The 15,641-nt window shown below is 39.7% G+C and overlaps 1 protein-coding gene across 2 annotated transcripts; it reads right to left on the bottom strand.

The window, feature by feature from the left end:
- Positions 1-3,149: 3,149 nt before the first annotated feature.
- tnfrsf1b (tumor necrosis factor receptor superfamily, member 1B) lies at positions 3,150-15,222 on the bottom strand. 2 transcript variants are annotated; one of them, XM_026932724.3, is made up of 9 exons: positions 15,051-15,222; positions 10,720-10,801; positions 10,489-10,614; positions 9,171-9,326; positions 8,343-8,433; positions 7,036-7,280; positions 6,636-6,701; positions 6,193-6,227; positions 3,150-5,581 (listed from the first exon to the last, which is right to left on the bottom strand). In XM_026932724.3, the coding sequence occupies exons 1-9, from the start codon at positions 15,108-15,110 to the stop codon at positions 5,210-5,212; spliced, it is 1,233 nt and encodes a 410-aa protein (XP_026788525.3). In that variant the 5' UTR covers positions 15,111-15,222; the 3' UTR covers positions 3,150-5,209. The 2 variants fall into 2 exon arrangements, with proteins under 2 accessions (XP_026788525.3, XP_034170239.2); XM_034314348.2 differs by lacking the exon at positions 15,051-15,222 and adding an exon at positions 14,885-15,031.
- Positions 15,223-15,641: the final 419 nt, after the last annotated feature.

Genomic DNA, 15,641 nt, shown 5'->3' on the forward strand with positions numbered 1-15,641 from the left:
ATTAAAAGCAATCCGAACATATTGTGCTTGATAGAAAAGGTTATGAAGTAAGCATTTTTCAGCAGCTCTGCAGTTGTGTAAGTCCAGGAGATGCTTTTAAAAATATAAATATAAATCCGTTATGTTAAAGCTATAAACTGGGCCACTGTGATGCCTTCCAAGTGGCCTTGCTCCATTTTCACACCAAGATTTATTTTAACCAGCTTTGACAAGATTGCTTACAGGATAGGTCAGAAGAGTTGCTGATGCAACCTATTTTCCTCGGAGATTGCCTTAAATAACATCTGGCAGATTTTTAGGTGTGAAATTCACACCAGTACACCAGACTTTTTCACTTTCATCTGACTTAAATCTACACAGCCTATGTGGTTAAGAATATGGTAATGAGACTGAAAATTGCTGCTACTACCCACCACCTCAAGTGCAGTGGTGGGTTTCAGTCTGACTGACTCGCTGGCATTAAAACAACAACTGAGTCCCTGAAGAGAACGAGAATCAGCCTAAAAGTTCAGATGATGCAAATCCAAAATCACAGCTTTTTAAATATATGCTTTAGCAGCACTACAGCAAGGTCTTTCAGTTTCACTGAAGATTTTAATCTGTGGTTAAATTTGTGACTTGCAGGGGTCTGTGATGTGCGGTTAGTGGGGGGAAAATGCAAAGCCACTATCTCTCTGTATTTGTACCTGTGTAGAGCTCCAAATATCTGCATCTGTATTTGGACGACCATGCCAGAAGGGGGCGTGTTATTATTATTTTTTTTAATTAAATAAGTGTGAACCCTACCTCTATACCCATGGAAACTCAGTTTGTATGAAAATATGATGTGGTTTTTATATCAGATGGTAGTAAACCAGTGTTTAGATCGAACTATTGGAGCAAACCACTGATGGGAAAAAAATGAATAGTAGGCCTCCTATTTGTATGTGTTTAGAACACGCTATCTATTCGTTATGAATAATATATTCATCTTCAGTTACACTCTTAGCAGACAGGCAGTTTTATGGTGGTACCTTTGTGTAAGGTCACTATCAGCTACTATCAAAGTAGTTATTGCAGTTATTATTTAGATATAATTTAGCTTCAGATGAATTTGCATACCATTCAAGACGTGCAAGACATTAAAGCTAAATTGCGGTTTGGTCAAAAACAGTATGTTAAGATATTAATAGTGAAACACTGGCCACTTTAATAGGAACACCTGTACACCTGCTCACTCATGCGTTGTTTCCAGTCAGTCAATTACGTCACAGGAGCGCTATGCATAAAAACAATACGGGTCACGAGTTTCAGTTCATGTTCACGTCAAACATCGGAATGACTTTCACCATGGCGTGGCTGTTGGTGCCAGTTTGTGTAGTTCAGAAACTGCTGATCTCCTGGAATTTTCACGTCTTCAACTGGCCAGTTTGGGTAAGCCTGTTCCCGCAATAGCCTCAGCTTCCTGTTCTTGACTGACAGGAGTGGAACCCGATGTGGTCTTCTGCATTTGTAGGCCATCCGCCTCGAAGTCTAGTGTGGTGTGTGGTTTGTGATGCTTTTCAGCTCACCATGGTTGTAAAGAGTGGTTATTTGAGTTGCTGTAGCCTTCCTGTCAGCTCAAACCAGTCTGGCCATTCTCCTCTGACCTCTCACTGGGGGTTTTTTGCTTTCCACATCATTCTGTGTAAACTCTAGAGACATGTGTGTGAAAATCCCAGAAGATTAGCAGTTACTGAAACACTCAGTCTGGCACCAACAACCATGCCATGGTTACTGAGATCACATTTCCCCATCATGATGTTTGATGTGAACGTTAACTGAAGCTTTTGATCTGGATCTACATGATTATGCATTGTGCAGCTGCCACATGATTGGCTGATCAGATAATCGGCCAGTGAGTGTATTTCTCAGTGTGATATAAGAGCTTATAATAAACTGTTTTTAGGTCTTAAATAAGACATAACCACGTTATTAAACACCTAAATCGGGCATATACCAGCAAATTAACTTTTCCACCCAGAGTAAATGAACATGGATTCTAGTTTCTAGTTTTGTAGATAATGGTAAAATGCAAGTAAATTTGTAACTTTTTTCTACCCAGAAATGAAGGAGGATGAAACATTTGCAAACATGTACATTTTTTCAATTTACATTTTAACACTGTCCAATTTGTGGGTTTGTGGTTATTTATTTATTTATTTATTTTAATAGAAAGTTCAGGAATAAAAATCTTTAACAGCCACAGTAGATAAACAAAATGGTGTATAGTGCCTATCTGTGAAGATTTGGACTATGATAATAAAATTCTCTTGTGCCACAATAATAAGTGGGCGTTTTTTTTTTTTTTTTTTTTAATGGAAGTGGTTTCTTGTTGCAAAACGTTTCACAACTTCTGATTTCAATCATTTTGGGTGACGGTGGTTTTCACCTCAGCGTCGTACCTAAACAAAGTGCTGACTTAAGACAGTTCATTTCCTGTCATCATGTACAAACTAACCATTTCCTACAAACTGTTCTAAGGTTTTTGTGATTACTCAGAAACTTCCGTTTTGCAGTGCTGCAGTTCAGGGAAAGGTGTGCAAATTCTCACCAAGACACAACTGACACATGCCACTGACCTTATATTTGTGACTGAACTTCATCCTAATCTCGCTGAAGCATGCATACGGCTTTACGGCTGGTTCTGGAGTTATTAGATTACTTTATATTCACTGTGTTGCTCAATGTACAGAAGAATGAAATGCATGATAACTAAACTGGAGCGAATGCTTACTTTAGTGATGTGTCAGTTCTTTCAGGTGAATGTTACGAGTTGACTCACACATATGCTATATGAGTATCACAGACACTGCAGGAACAATAACATTAATGCACTGATACTTACTGTTTGGCAGTGCACATTTGTAGTGCCTTGCCTGATTTGACAATTATTTAAATGCAATGCAAAGAAAATTTATTTTTGTTAAAAATTGAGAATGAAACAATTTCAGCCATGGTTAGGCAAAAAAAAAAAATCATTGGCAGTAACATTGCAAGGTTTGTGAGGTGAAAGAGTTGACCCTTATTGACTCTTATTGGTGAGCTGCGCCAAATGATCTGACTCAGTGAAAAGAGCCAGAATTCCCATCGCCAACTTAAACATTTAAGGTGCGAAGCCTCAGAAGATGCAATCAATACTTCATACTTTACTAAAAAGATCCTTCTGTATGATTCTTTAACTCCATCAATCCATACCTGGATGTGATTGAGTGGCATTCCTGCCAAGATCTGATCAAAATCCTCTCTGTGTGTGTGTGTGTGTGTGTTCACTAATGTAACAGGCTTGTGAGAAACACCAGATAGCATCAATGAGCTTTAGGATTAAAGACGAGGTCAAAGTTAAATGAAAGACTTTGGAGGTAGCTACAAGTGAGAGTCCCATGTTCTCACACAGCCCTCCTAAGTGATGCAAAGGACATAAATAAAGTTATTGCGAGCTGTAATTTTTCCAGACAACAGCAGCAGCATGTGAGACATGAGGGAAGCACGAAATGTATTTACAAAGATGATTTGTTAAACAATGTGTAAATTAAAAAAAAACAAAATCAATATAACACACAGCTGCACAGCAAATATAAGACAAATAGTTTTAACATTTATTCATTCCTCCTCTCTCTTTCTCTCTCTATACATGTATACACACACACACACACACACACACACACACACACACACATATACTTTATAAAAAAATGTTTCTCTGTACAAAAATAAACAAGCATAAAAAAATTTGTTTAATTTTATCCCCTTAAATGATTGGGTTACAGTTCAGTTATTTATTTTAAAGTATATTACTCTGTAACTACTCTAAATTTACACTCAGACCAATGGAATGATGTGTAACTGAGAGTTCAGGGGGTTAAATGTTCCATATTTGCAGGAAGAGATGAGCTAATTACAAAAGCTGGACACATTAGGTAAGTAACATTACATTCTGCACTGAAGTCATTTGTTTTAAATACCACTGGGGGGCGTCAGTGATCCACATGTAGTTTCCATTTCTTATTTATGTACAGTGCAAGACCACAATACTTCCTCAGAGCAAATGAGTGGGTAAAGTGCAACTCGCCTACTTGTTGTTTGACATTTGCCACTCAAACAAAGGCATTCAGTTTCCTTTTGAATTCTGTCTAGGCTATACATTCAGGAGAACATTATCACTTTAAAGCATTAATGTTTGCCAAAAAGGAAGGAAAGAAGGAGAGTCTGGAACACCTGAGCCTTCCTTAGCTAAACTAATGAATGATGTGATTGTTCTGATGATAGCCTAGAGCATTCTCCCCTGAGCTCTGTTTTTAACTGCACATCGTATATCCAGTCCATTTGGCCTTTTCCCAAGGAAGAGAAAAAAACAAGGGTTCGCACATCCATCCCATTCTGTAAGCTCTTAGATCATGGAGCCTATATGAGGAGGAAATACACGCTGAATGGGACACCAGACCATCGCGGAGCACTACATGTATAAATCTCACACTTGTTCCCACCTAGAGACAATTCAGCAGAGGCAGTCCACCTACCCGCATGTTTCTGAGAGGTGGGAGGAACCCTGAAAGCCTGCAGGAAACCCACGCAAACACCGGGGGCTCAGTCAAATACCGTGTTAAAGCTTTAGCACAATAACACAAATGATTTTCTCACTTCAGGGGAATTTGGTCGATTGTACAGACAAGTCACAGTGCAGAACTTTTCTCTGTATGCAAATGTTTTTGCGTCATAAAATTTAAGAGCCTGTTAGGTTAAAACATGCAAATGAACGCTGCCCGGCTAATGCATGGCCTTCTTCCTCCACACTGCCCTCGGACAAATTTCATTCCAGGGGGGGTTTCCCTTAGCCCCCTGTCTACTTTGTGTCCTTGCATTCAACACCAGTGTATGAGGGGAAGTGTGTTGGTGGACGTGTGTAGGGTTTTCATTTGCATATTCATATATATGTGTTTTGATGGTAAGTGTGTGGGTGCATTTGTGCCTTTTCTGTTGTCTAGTGGACTCTAAAACAGGGTTTGCATGTGAAATAAAATCTACACATGACTAGAGATGCTGGAAGATGATCCACTACAGCACCAAACCCCACCACACACACGCATACACACACACACACACACACACTTTCACACACAAACACACTCAGCCTGAGATTAAACATTCACTGCTAACATGCAAGAGAAGCTAGCGGATTTCCCCCTTGTCTTCAGTACTTAGTCATCCCACTCTCTTGCACTGACTGTATCGCGTCTTTGCTGTCCTCTTGCTCACAGGACACGCACAGCTCTTCCTCCTGAGAAAGCGGAAACTCGGGCTCCGGCGGGGGCACGCTGGGGCTGATGGGAATGGAGCAGGAGCCTGTGGTTGGGGTCACCTGGCAATTAAACGTGGCCGTGATGCTGACGTTAACGACAGGGCTGGAGACAGGGGGTGGCTCGACATGGAGGCAGTCCTGACTCACTCCCGTGCCCTGGCTGTGGCTGTCAGAGGACGATGAAGTGGACGGGTCGCTGCTATCCGCTAACAGTCCCTGGTTTTCTGTCGGGCTGGAGTGGACTGAGTTTGAACACTGTCCTGCCTAAAAACAAGAGAGATGAGAATATTAGCTGGACTGTTAAGGCCTCAGCGTACTTAACACTGAGACGATGATGACTGTGGCATGACGACCAAATCATCCTTACAAGCTCACATACTCTTGTGTGCTCCTGTACCGCGTGTGGCTACTACAATTTCCACTACAACAAGATGCGATGGTGCATCTCAACGTCATCCATTTTTAGAATGAATATGCTTGGGCACAATTTGTTTGTAAAGGCCAGTCACAGGCTTGTTCACGTTCATCCACAGAGCTCGTTCAGCAGCCATGTGCACGACACACTGAACAAAGCCTCCGTTTTGCGCCGCAATCACGCCATACTGTCGTGAAAGCCAATCAAAGTATGCTGAGGCATTTAGAGATGGATGTAATCTACAGGGTGTCCAAAAAGTCAGAAAACACAGACATTAAAACTATACAGTTTTGTATTTATTATTTTACAACATATGCTCTACATGTTCACCCTTACGCTCTACACACTTTTCTCAGCCGCTGAATCATGTTTTTTGCAGATTTTGCTCAACATATTCCCATTGCTTCCTGACTTTTCGGACACCCTGTATAGTACACTGTATGTCCATTCAGATACTTACTTCAATGCCATCATGGACTGCAGGTTTAACTAGATCTGCAAAGAAAAAAGTGGAAAAAAGATTAGAACAACAATCTTTATAAAACGATCTTACCATTTTATCACTTATTGAAATTCATTTGAGTAAACAGACAAAAATATGTAAAAAATATACAAAAACTGCTTTTGCCACTTTCTTCAAAGAAGTGAAAAGCTCTTGTGTGTTAGTATTGAACACATGAAATCCAAGTCTTATTATCACACTCCAATACGTAATGCTGGCCATGAAACACCAGAAAAGAAAGGGTATCTACAAGGATCACAGTTTATATTACATCAGAATCAGTCAGTACAATGAAAGATGATGATTCAAGCTCAAAAAAAAGAATGAAAAGTCTGTCAGTGCTGTACTTTGATCTACGCTGATTCTGACATCTCACACATACAAGATCTTGCACACATTACCTTTCCTGTGACAAATACAGAAAGTTGCTATCAGCAAAACCACCAGCAACACAGCGACAGGCAGACCTGACGGTGCAAGATTGGGAGATAGATATAAAGAGATAGCAGGAAAGATAGAGAGAGAGAGAGAGAGAGAGAGAGAGAGAGAGAGAAGAAACAACAGAGAACACAGCCAGAACGGAAGTGAAGAAGGAAACGTCAAATAGGGCAAGGAAGGGAGGGACAAAAAAATACAAAATACTTTAACACCATCACACCAAGAGGTTGCCTACTTATCTCATTAAAAAGTTCAATAACTGCCAAGTCAAACATAGTGTGTCTCCTGATAAATACAAAGAACAGTCTACCTACAGGAATCAGCTTTTAGCTTGTACCCTCACTATAAAAATTCTTGCTTTACCGATCCATAAGCCGATGTTGTCAGGACGGCGTGCTGAAAACACAGCGGACGTGCTCTGTGATGTGTCTTGAGGAACCAGGATTGGAGGCTTCGTGGAGGTCTCTGGGGGTGAAGAAGTAGCCTTGGTTGTGGTGGGATGGTGATGAATGGAAACACGGCTTGGGATTATGCTCAGAATCGGACCACACACCGTGTCGGTTTTGGGAGTGCCCTGACTCAGTACACTCCTGCCCTGCAAATCACACCTGAAAACAAAAAGCCCTGTTAGTTCAAAGTGTTCAAAACTCACTGGAAGTGTTTAAAGTGCCAGATAAGTGCTGAAAATGCAGGTGGAGAGAAAAATGTCATAATAAAAGCAAAGAACTTCAAGCTACATTCAGCAAAGCTCCTCTTGAGAAGTGAGTCAGCTACTGAGTTTTCACTCACAAGGTTACACAAAGAGGTTCCTTACCGGTTATCTGGATGATTTAAGAGTTCTACTTTGAAACTTATTTGAAAGGAAAATTAATAATTGTTCCTGCTTCGCAAATGATATGAACTTTAAGGCTAACAAGATCTGATAGCAAGCTAGCTCACATTAGCCTATTAAACTGTGTAAAGCAGTAGCCATGGTCACTATCAAACTAGCTGATATTAAGCTAATTAAACCTAGCAACTAAGTTCACCAGCAAGCTAACGAACACCAGGCTAACTAAAACCAGCTGCCAAGATTGCAAGCGCTAGAGCGCAAACTGCCTATTGTTTTGTAGTAACCGTTAGTCATGCTCGCTAGCAAGCTAGCTAACATTAAGCTAACTAAAACCAGCAGCCAAATCAATAGTGTTGTTTTGTGTTAAATGTCAAATAGTGTTGTTTTGAGTTAAATGTTAGCTGAGTTCACTACAAGCTAGCTTTTGTTAGATTAAGTGTTATATTTTGTACATAAATCCAGAAGAAGCTAGCAAGAAAGTGAACATGAACTCTAATATATACAATATTAAGTAGAATGGTCAGCTAGGAACCTAGCTGACAAGTTAGCAAACTTATATGATATCATTAAAACCAGTAACCTGTTTGCTAGCTAACATTAGGGTTTCATATTGTAAACACTAGCCAAGATCGTTAGCATGCTAGCTAACAACCGACTAACTATTAGGTGACAATTAGCCAGGCGGCCTTTGTGTTCTGGAAGAGGACGGAGACACACGATGGAAAGTGGCACTCATTAACTTGCATGGAATTATTTTACAGTTTTGGGTCCCAAAGGCTCTGTTTAATTATTATCGGTGTACAAGAACTGATACATAAATAAAGTTTATTATCGTTACCGAGTGTGTGGCCGGCATGGCTGCGAACTGGTTTCATTAGAGAATGTTCCTGGAGGACAGTGAGCACACTTGACGTTTGTTGTTGGCGTTCCTGCAACAGACACATGCAAATATGTTCAAGTAAATCATAGAGCAGTAGTGGAAAATAGGAAAATAATCAACAGCAAGCTTTGACACTGGAGACTCATTCCGTAAATGTTAAATAGACGTCTTGACTACATGATTACACACTGATGGATCTGAAATCATTGTCTATCCCCCACACGAGTGTATGATGATAATGATGATGATGATGATGATGGGTGAGGAAGTAAAAACTGGTTCAAATCTGAACTGTTAGTATCTGTACCTTAGGTCTATTTGTTTGTCCTTGAGAAAGGAGCCATGTGTTATGAAGATCTTGAATTACTCAGCATCCTTATTATATCCTTATATTACATCCTTATTATCCTTATTAGTCATCCCCATGATGAAACAACAGAAGATCAGGTCACACACGTTCAAAACAAACACAAGTTGGTTACTACTGAATTAAAGGTTTGTCACCAGCTGACCCCAAATACACATCCATCACTCACACACACACACACACACACTAAAATCTGCTTATCTTTATGTAAAGTGTCTTCCATGCAAATCCATGTGTAGGTTTTTATTGTACAAATGATAATGTATTAGAACAAGTCCAGGAAATGCTAGCTACTGCCAGAGCTGCTGTTATAGAAAAGTAATCAGCATCTTCTGACCAATCAGAATTGAGTCCTCAAAAGCGCCGTCATAGAATAACGCAATAAATTACGTTTTGTTTTATCGAACTTTCCCTCCTACCTGGTGAAACAGCTCCTTTGCCAGGACCACATGTCTTATGCTTTTCACAAGTACTACACGAAGATTCCTCGGGAAAAACGCAGAACCACCCAGGCTTACACACACACACTGCGTCACTGTTTTTGGAGCACTGCTTGGCGTATTCCATGCCCCTGTCTGCCAAAAGAGTTGAGAAGTCAAACAGCATTAAAGGGGCAGTTTGTCAACTTTAGAGGCCTGCAAGATGCAATACAATTGCACTGAAAGCGGTGCATTGAAATCCTTCCTCTTCCTACCAGTGTTGAAACTATGCTTGTGTTGTAAGTCGCCTTTTACTGAAAAGTGAGCGACACTGCGGAGTTCTGTTCTGGGGTGAGATTAATTTCCAGGGCAGGGAAAAACATAACTCGAAGCTTGAAATGTAGAAACTAATTACAGGCAGTGCATGAAAATATTCATCCTATGAATCATATATAATATGCATCATAGTTTTTTTAAGTATCTGTGTAATTATGTGATTATTACAGGCAAGGAACAATTACATTTTGTTCACTTTAACTGCATCTTTAGTTCTAAGCAGCTCATGCGCATAGAATTACAAATAGCAGTCTCAGCGAAGGATATATATTAAGGGATGAACTATGAACTATGAATGTGCAGCATGTGTAGCATTTAATTCAGTTCCTTTTGTATAGCACTTTTAAGGAGAGACATCGTCGCAAAGCAGCAAAGCGGAAATCCAGGTCTAAATCTGGATCCCTAATAAGCAAGCACAGGTGACAGGAGTGAGAAAAAAAAATGTCTATGACACAGGAAAAGGAAGAAAACTTGACAGGAAGCAGACTCAAAAAGGAACTCACTCTCCTCTGGGTGACACCCAGTAGCAGGCTTTTGATCATTACAGTAAATAGTATTACAATAAAAATATAAAAACGGTTGAGTCTATGGTTCTAAATATGTAAGCAATAAATAACAACAGGGTGGGCTATTACAGGAAAGCAATCAACAAGGAGGCGGTGTGATGCAGCCTGACCACCCTGACATGCTTTTTTTTTTTTGTTCCATTTATTATTAATCTTAGGATATATTTAGCGTCTGCCATATGAGTCTGTGTGAATGAGCTGTTACTATAGAAACGATAACGTATTAGAAAGAGCGCATTACAATAAACCTGTGATTTGCAGCTGCACTACAGTCAGAGCTGCTGCTCTGGAAAATTAGTCAACACCTTCCAACCAATCAGAACTGAGAATTCAAATCCACAGTGGTATAAATATAAATATACATAGGTATGATGTTAGGAAATAGCAGATTATGATCATTATAAAAGGAGTCCTACCTTCCTGGCATTTGCTGCATGAGAAGCAGTTTGGGAAATAATTCATGTTATCGGAGTACATTCCAGCCGGACACACCTCGCACACCGTATCTTTCTCGCTGGTACAATCACTCACCTTTCGGGTACCTGCATCATTATTAACACATGCCACATGATAAGCACCAAAACATTTCCACATTGAAACACACCTGAGTAGACATCATCACGTCATGCATCGACGTCTCATCTTACCAGGACGGCATTTGGTGCAGCAGAGGTTGCCGAACAGGTATTCAGTAGCGCTGTTCCTGCACGCATTATCCGTCTGATACGGCTGCAGATGGAAAAACAGCATTAACCAGAGACTACTCACTGACATTCAGACAGACCCACATCCAGGAACTGACACCACTGAACAGGCCCCAACTAAAGAGCAGCAAATTCCAGTCACTGGTATATTTTTATACACTACAGCATCAAATCTTCCCTATAGTACGGAGTGTACGTGGTATCGTTGCACAACTTGGAAATGTTCATGACTATCAGCAGACCTGTTGAGTAATCAATGAGGCATCAAGCATGTTTAAGCAATATTTTTTTAAAAAAAGAAAGAAAAACGGAAGTTTAATAACACAGTAGGCATTCAGCACAGCTTGGGCAGGATGGTGATAGTGAAGTACAGGTACTTTTACCACTCCAAAGCTGATTATTTTCCAATAACGGCACAACAGTCTTTTATTCTTATTCTTATACCTCAGCAATTTTGTTCATGATTAAAATGTTTTATTTATTTAAAAAAAATCTCACATCATACTTTTCAGCTGTTAATAGTTCCTTTTAATGTTGTGGACTGTGTGTGAAATGTCTGGAAACATCCAGATTAAAACATGGTGTAATGTAATTGGTGATATAATGATGCGATGCTTTCTGGTTGATAAGGAGATGTTTATCTAACATTTCGGGAAGGAATCCCCAGTGTGAGCGTTTCGTAACAGTCTGAGGTAAAGCTGCAACTTTAGGTTTTCCGACATCTTCAGGACAGAGGGATTTACGCTTTTTGCGATTTCTCGGTAACATGACAAGCTGCGTTTTTGTCTTATCAAGCGAGAGAGGGAGAGAGAGAGAGAGAGGGGCTGTTTACAGCTGCTATAACAGAAGTGATAACAGGAACTAACATGTTTCACAAACATTACAGTAAGCATAACTGTAAACATAAATAAAGGTATGTGTCAGACTTTAATAAAAAGCTTTAATCATTGTAAACTGCTGTGGTATAAGAGGAATAAAACACTTCTTCTAACGTATAAGAGAAGAATTTTATTTATGATGTTTTATTCAGACCCATGTAGCTTAGCAACAACAACAACAACAACAACAAAAAAAAAAAAAAACAAATCCTCTAACAGCTTCATAGTTTAACATTTAGACAGATGCATTACGGTGCAGTTGCACAAGTTTGAAGATTAGAAATCCATCCCATGATAATCATCACGTCTCTCCTCAGACAGACACAAACGCCCTTTCTGAGAAACGCATAACGGGTTGCCAGGAAACACGCTACATTCTGAAGCTAATCGCTTCCGGAATGCATTCCTCTAGCTTTCGCACAGCGCCCGCCCCCCTGCGCCATGATTGGTTAGATGTTTATAGACGCGGTGAGGGAAAAGGACATGCTGCTTCCGGAAGAGCGGCGCGCTGTGCGATGCATCAACCGCAATCATGCACAAGACAAGCGCTTAAACGCTGACATATATTCTTTTACACACACACACACTCTCACACACACTGATAATCACCTTCAACGTAAACCACCTGCAGAGACATGCTTGGTGTCCGACTTGTGCAGCCTTTGCTTTGCACTAGTTCACATGCCATCATGCACATGACCTCCAGTGGCACATGTTCAGGGCTTCAGCTGGATTTTTTTTTACAATATTAAACCATCACACTTTAATATATTCTGTTATTTTATAGAATTCTGAACTTCAGTTCATAATAATGTGACTAAAGCAAGTTTTCAATACATCAATATCTAGTGATAAGCTCTTATTTGTTAAAAAAAAAAAAAAAAAAAAAAAGACTATCATCAGGTTTCACACCTTCAGTGTTTCCTTGTTTGTCAGATTTGGCATTATAAATGAAAAAAAATAAAATTTCTGGCACACATACATGATACAGTAATCCATTTCAACTCCTGACACGAACACATTTCGGTTTAATAATCAAATGTATTCGCACAGCAGTTCCCTGAAATCCTTTTTTTTTCCTATAAAACAAGAATAAAATATAACACTGTACATCACTGTCATCATCATTACCGCCAATATGCCATGTGCATTCGCTCAAAAACCTTCAAAACATCCAAAATATAAATTCTTATTGTGTTTTAAAATGATTTCCCCTCAGTAATCAGAAAGTGATCATGATGATTACGCTTTTAAAAGGGGTTCCTCAGCATTTCTTTTTATACAGATAAGGATTCCTAGCTTTCTAATTGAGTTGTATCTTTAATGTGAGAGAAACTGTCTGTTATAGGCTTCTACATAAAACCTTAAGGATTTCCCCACAGGTCAAACCACTGACGAAAATTTGCATAAAAGATGTTAAGTAATGAATAAAACCCTCGGCGTCATGCAGTTGTAGTAAATTAATCCACGACAACGTGGTGTGATGAAGTGAAGTTACTGTTACCACACCGAAGTTGATTATTTTCCTATAACAGCACATCCTGAAGCTTGAGCTGTGACTGTTACAAGGCGCTGACACTGGAGACTCCTTCTATAAATGTTACATAAACATCTCCTTACAGAAAACCTCACCGTATCAACAATTACATTTCCACTGAATTACAGTACCAGAGCTCGTCTCTGCTTAGTCACATAAACCAAAAGTGGGTGAGTGTCGCTCGCCTGCACTCCCTCTCCATCAGCGCCGCAAGAACCCGTAAGCAGCTCCATGTAGAGCCGACAGTTTCCTTTCAGATACGGATCTAAGTGGAATCCCTTTAGAAAGCTGTAGTTCTTAATCATCCAAGAAACCTCTGAGGAGCCGTCATTTTCTGACAGAAAACCAAAGTTTCCTGGAGGATCCTCTAGTGTCTCACTGGTGGAACCTTCAGACGTGGCTTTGGGGACCTTTTGTGTGCTTTGTTAAGTGTATTAGTGCTTTAATTCTTTTTTTTTTTTTTTTTTGTAGATGTAATCTAATGCCTGGAAATTCCTCAATGTTTTTTTTTTTTTAATCTTTCACAATGTAAGGAGGTTTTTAATCTTTCTAAATGGCTTCTACCTGGAGCTGTATCCGAAAAGGAAATCCTTTGCTATACACAGAAACAAAATGAAAGATCCTCTAGGGTTTAGTAATGAAAGCGCGCCAACGCATCCCTAATTTCATTAAGAACTCCTAAACGTTCTGACAGACCTTCTGTTCAACACCTTTTAGGTGGCCGGACACTGTTTTTTACTAAGAGTGTATTGAAATCTTGATTTTTTTAATGAGGGAATCAGTCGTTTTGGTTTGATTAAACTGAAAAACACTTAATTTTTATTCCATGTGTGGATTTGTTAATATGACCAAGCCACAGAATGATGGTTAGAATAAGCAGGTGAGCTTGTTTCAGCATGCAATTTACAGGATTTACACAAACCATTCACCTCATGAGTCTAAAGAAAAAAAGGAAGAAGAAGAAGAGGTGAAACTTGGACATTCTACAAGAATTGCCTGGAAATTCTGAGTATTATTTGCTTTCTCCAGAACTTGTCCTTACCCAAAGTTGGAACTGTGGTGAATCATACTGACCTTTAGTGTGATACTAGGAAAAGAGCCTTAAGACTCAAAACGGCGCACAAGCCCTGGTTAACTGAACTCTGATTTGTTATGTCATGTAAAACCTGAACATTTGTGCATGCTGTAACATTTTGTCTCCGTAAAGAAGCGCTGCATAAACACATTTCAAGTGTGAAGTTTGTGTTAACAGAAACTTGCTGCACTCCTTCGCAGCATAGTGAACAGTCATGCGCTGGTTATTATGGTTTAACAGTCTGAAGTTTCTGGTTTAGCAACTACAGCAATTAAACCTGGGACCATTTAACACTTTCCTTCATTCTCAGTTCACCACAACAGTCTGTTCTGCTGATCTGGGATTTTGTGGGTAAATTACACCATGTGAGTCACACTTTCATGGTGAAGTTCAAGGGTTTACAGATGAAATTATAACAGATACCAGCAACAAGTAAATAAAATAAACAAAAAATTGAAAAAATAATAATAAAAAGAAGGAATAGAAAGACAGTAAACCTCATATTTAAATAAAATCTCTTACAGGAGAAACAACACAGGTGTTTACACAGCAGAGCACACTGTGTGTGTGTGTGTGTGTGTGTGTGTGTGTGTGTGTTTCTCTGTTAAAAACCCTTACCTTTTTGAACTTTTTTATTGTCAGTGATACAGAACAGCTCCTCTGATCAAGCGTCCTGATTTTTTTTTCCTCAGGAGTCTCAAACCTGACACGACTACCGTTATGAATCATTCATTACCGCGAAACATTACTCAGCTAAAGTAAAAAGAGATATGAACTTTCCTACCTTTGCTTTTGCAAGCGACGTGACAACGCCGAGGATCAAGTATCGAAGCCCAGTATTCATTTTCCAGCTTTTTTCACGCGACCCTGAAAGCGCGCGCGCTCACACCAGTACCGAGACATGTGAAAGCGCGCTCCCGCCTTCACCGCCCCGCTGGGCGTGAACGCGCACTTTTTTTTAACTTCTTCTTCTTTTTTTTTTTTTTTTTTTTTTTTTAGGTTTCGGTCAGAACCAGGAAACACGCTGACTTCTTGTCGTCTCAGCGTCACGTGTCTGATTACATAAAGCTCCGACTGTGCAAAGCAGGAAGGAAACTTAAAAAAAAATATATATATAAATAAGAGGAAGAATAAAGGCAGCTTGTCTGAGCATGATGATTCTTACTAAAAGCTTTTTTAATACTCCTTTTTCAGCAGCTCGGACAGTAATGCAGCTGCAGCTCACAGCTTTATACTATACTTTTTAATACTTGATTGTTTCTATAGCAACAAGCCATTCACAGGGACTTGTGGAAACGGTTTCGTTTTGTGTAAGGAGTCTCCAGTGTCAGCGCTTTCTAACAGAGGTAAAGCTGCAACTTTTCCGACAGGACAG

This window comes from Pangasianodon hypophthalmus, chromosome 20, assembly GCF_027358585.1.
Source record: "Pangasianodon hypophthalmus isolate fPanHyp1 chromosome 20, fPanHyp1.pri, whole genome shotgun sequence".
Classification (NCBI taxonomy): domain Eukaryota; kingdom Metazoa; phylum Chordata; class Actinopteri; order Siluriformes; family Pangasiidae; genus Pangasianodon; species Pangasianodon hypophthalmus.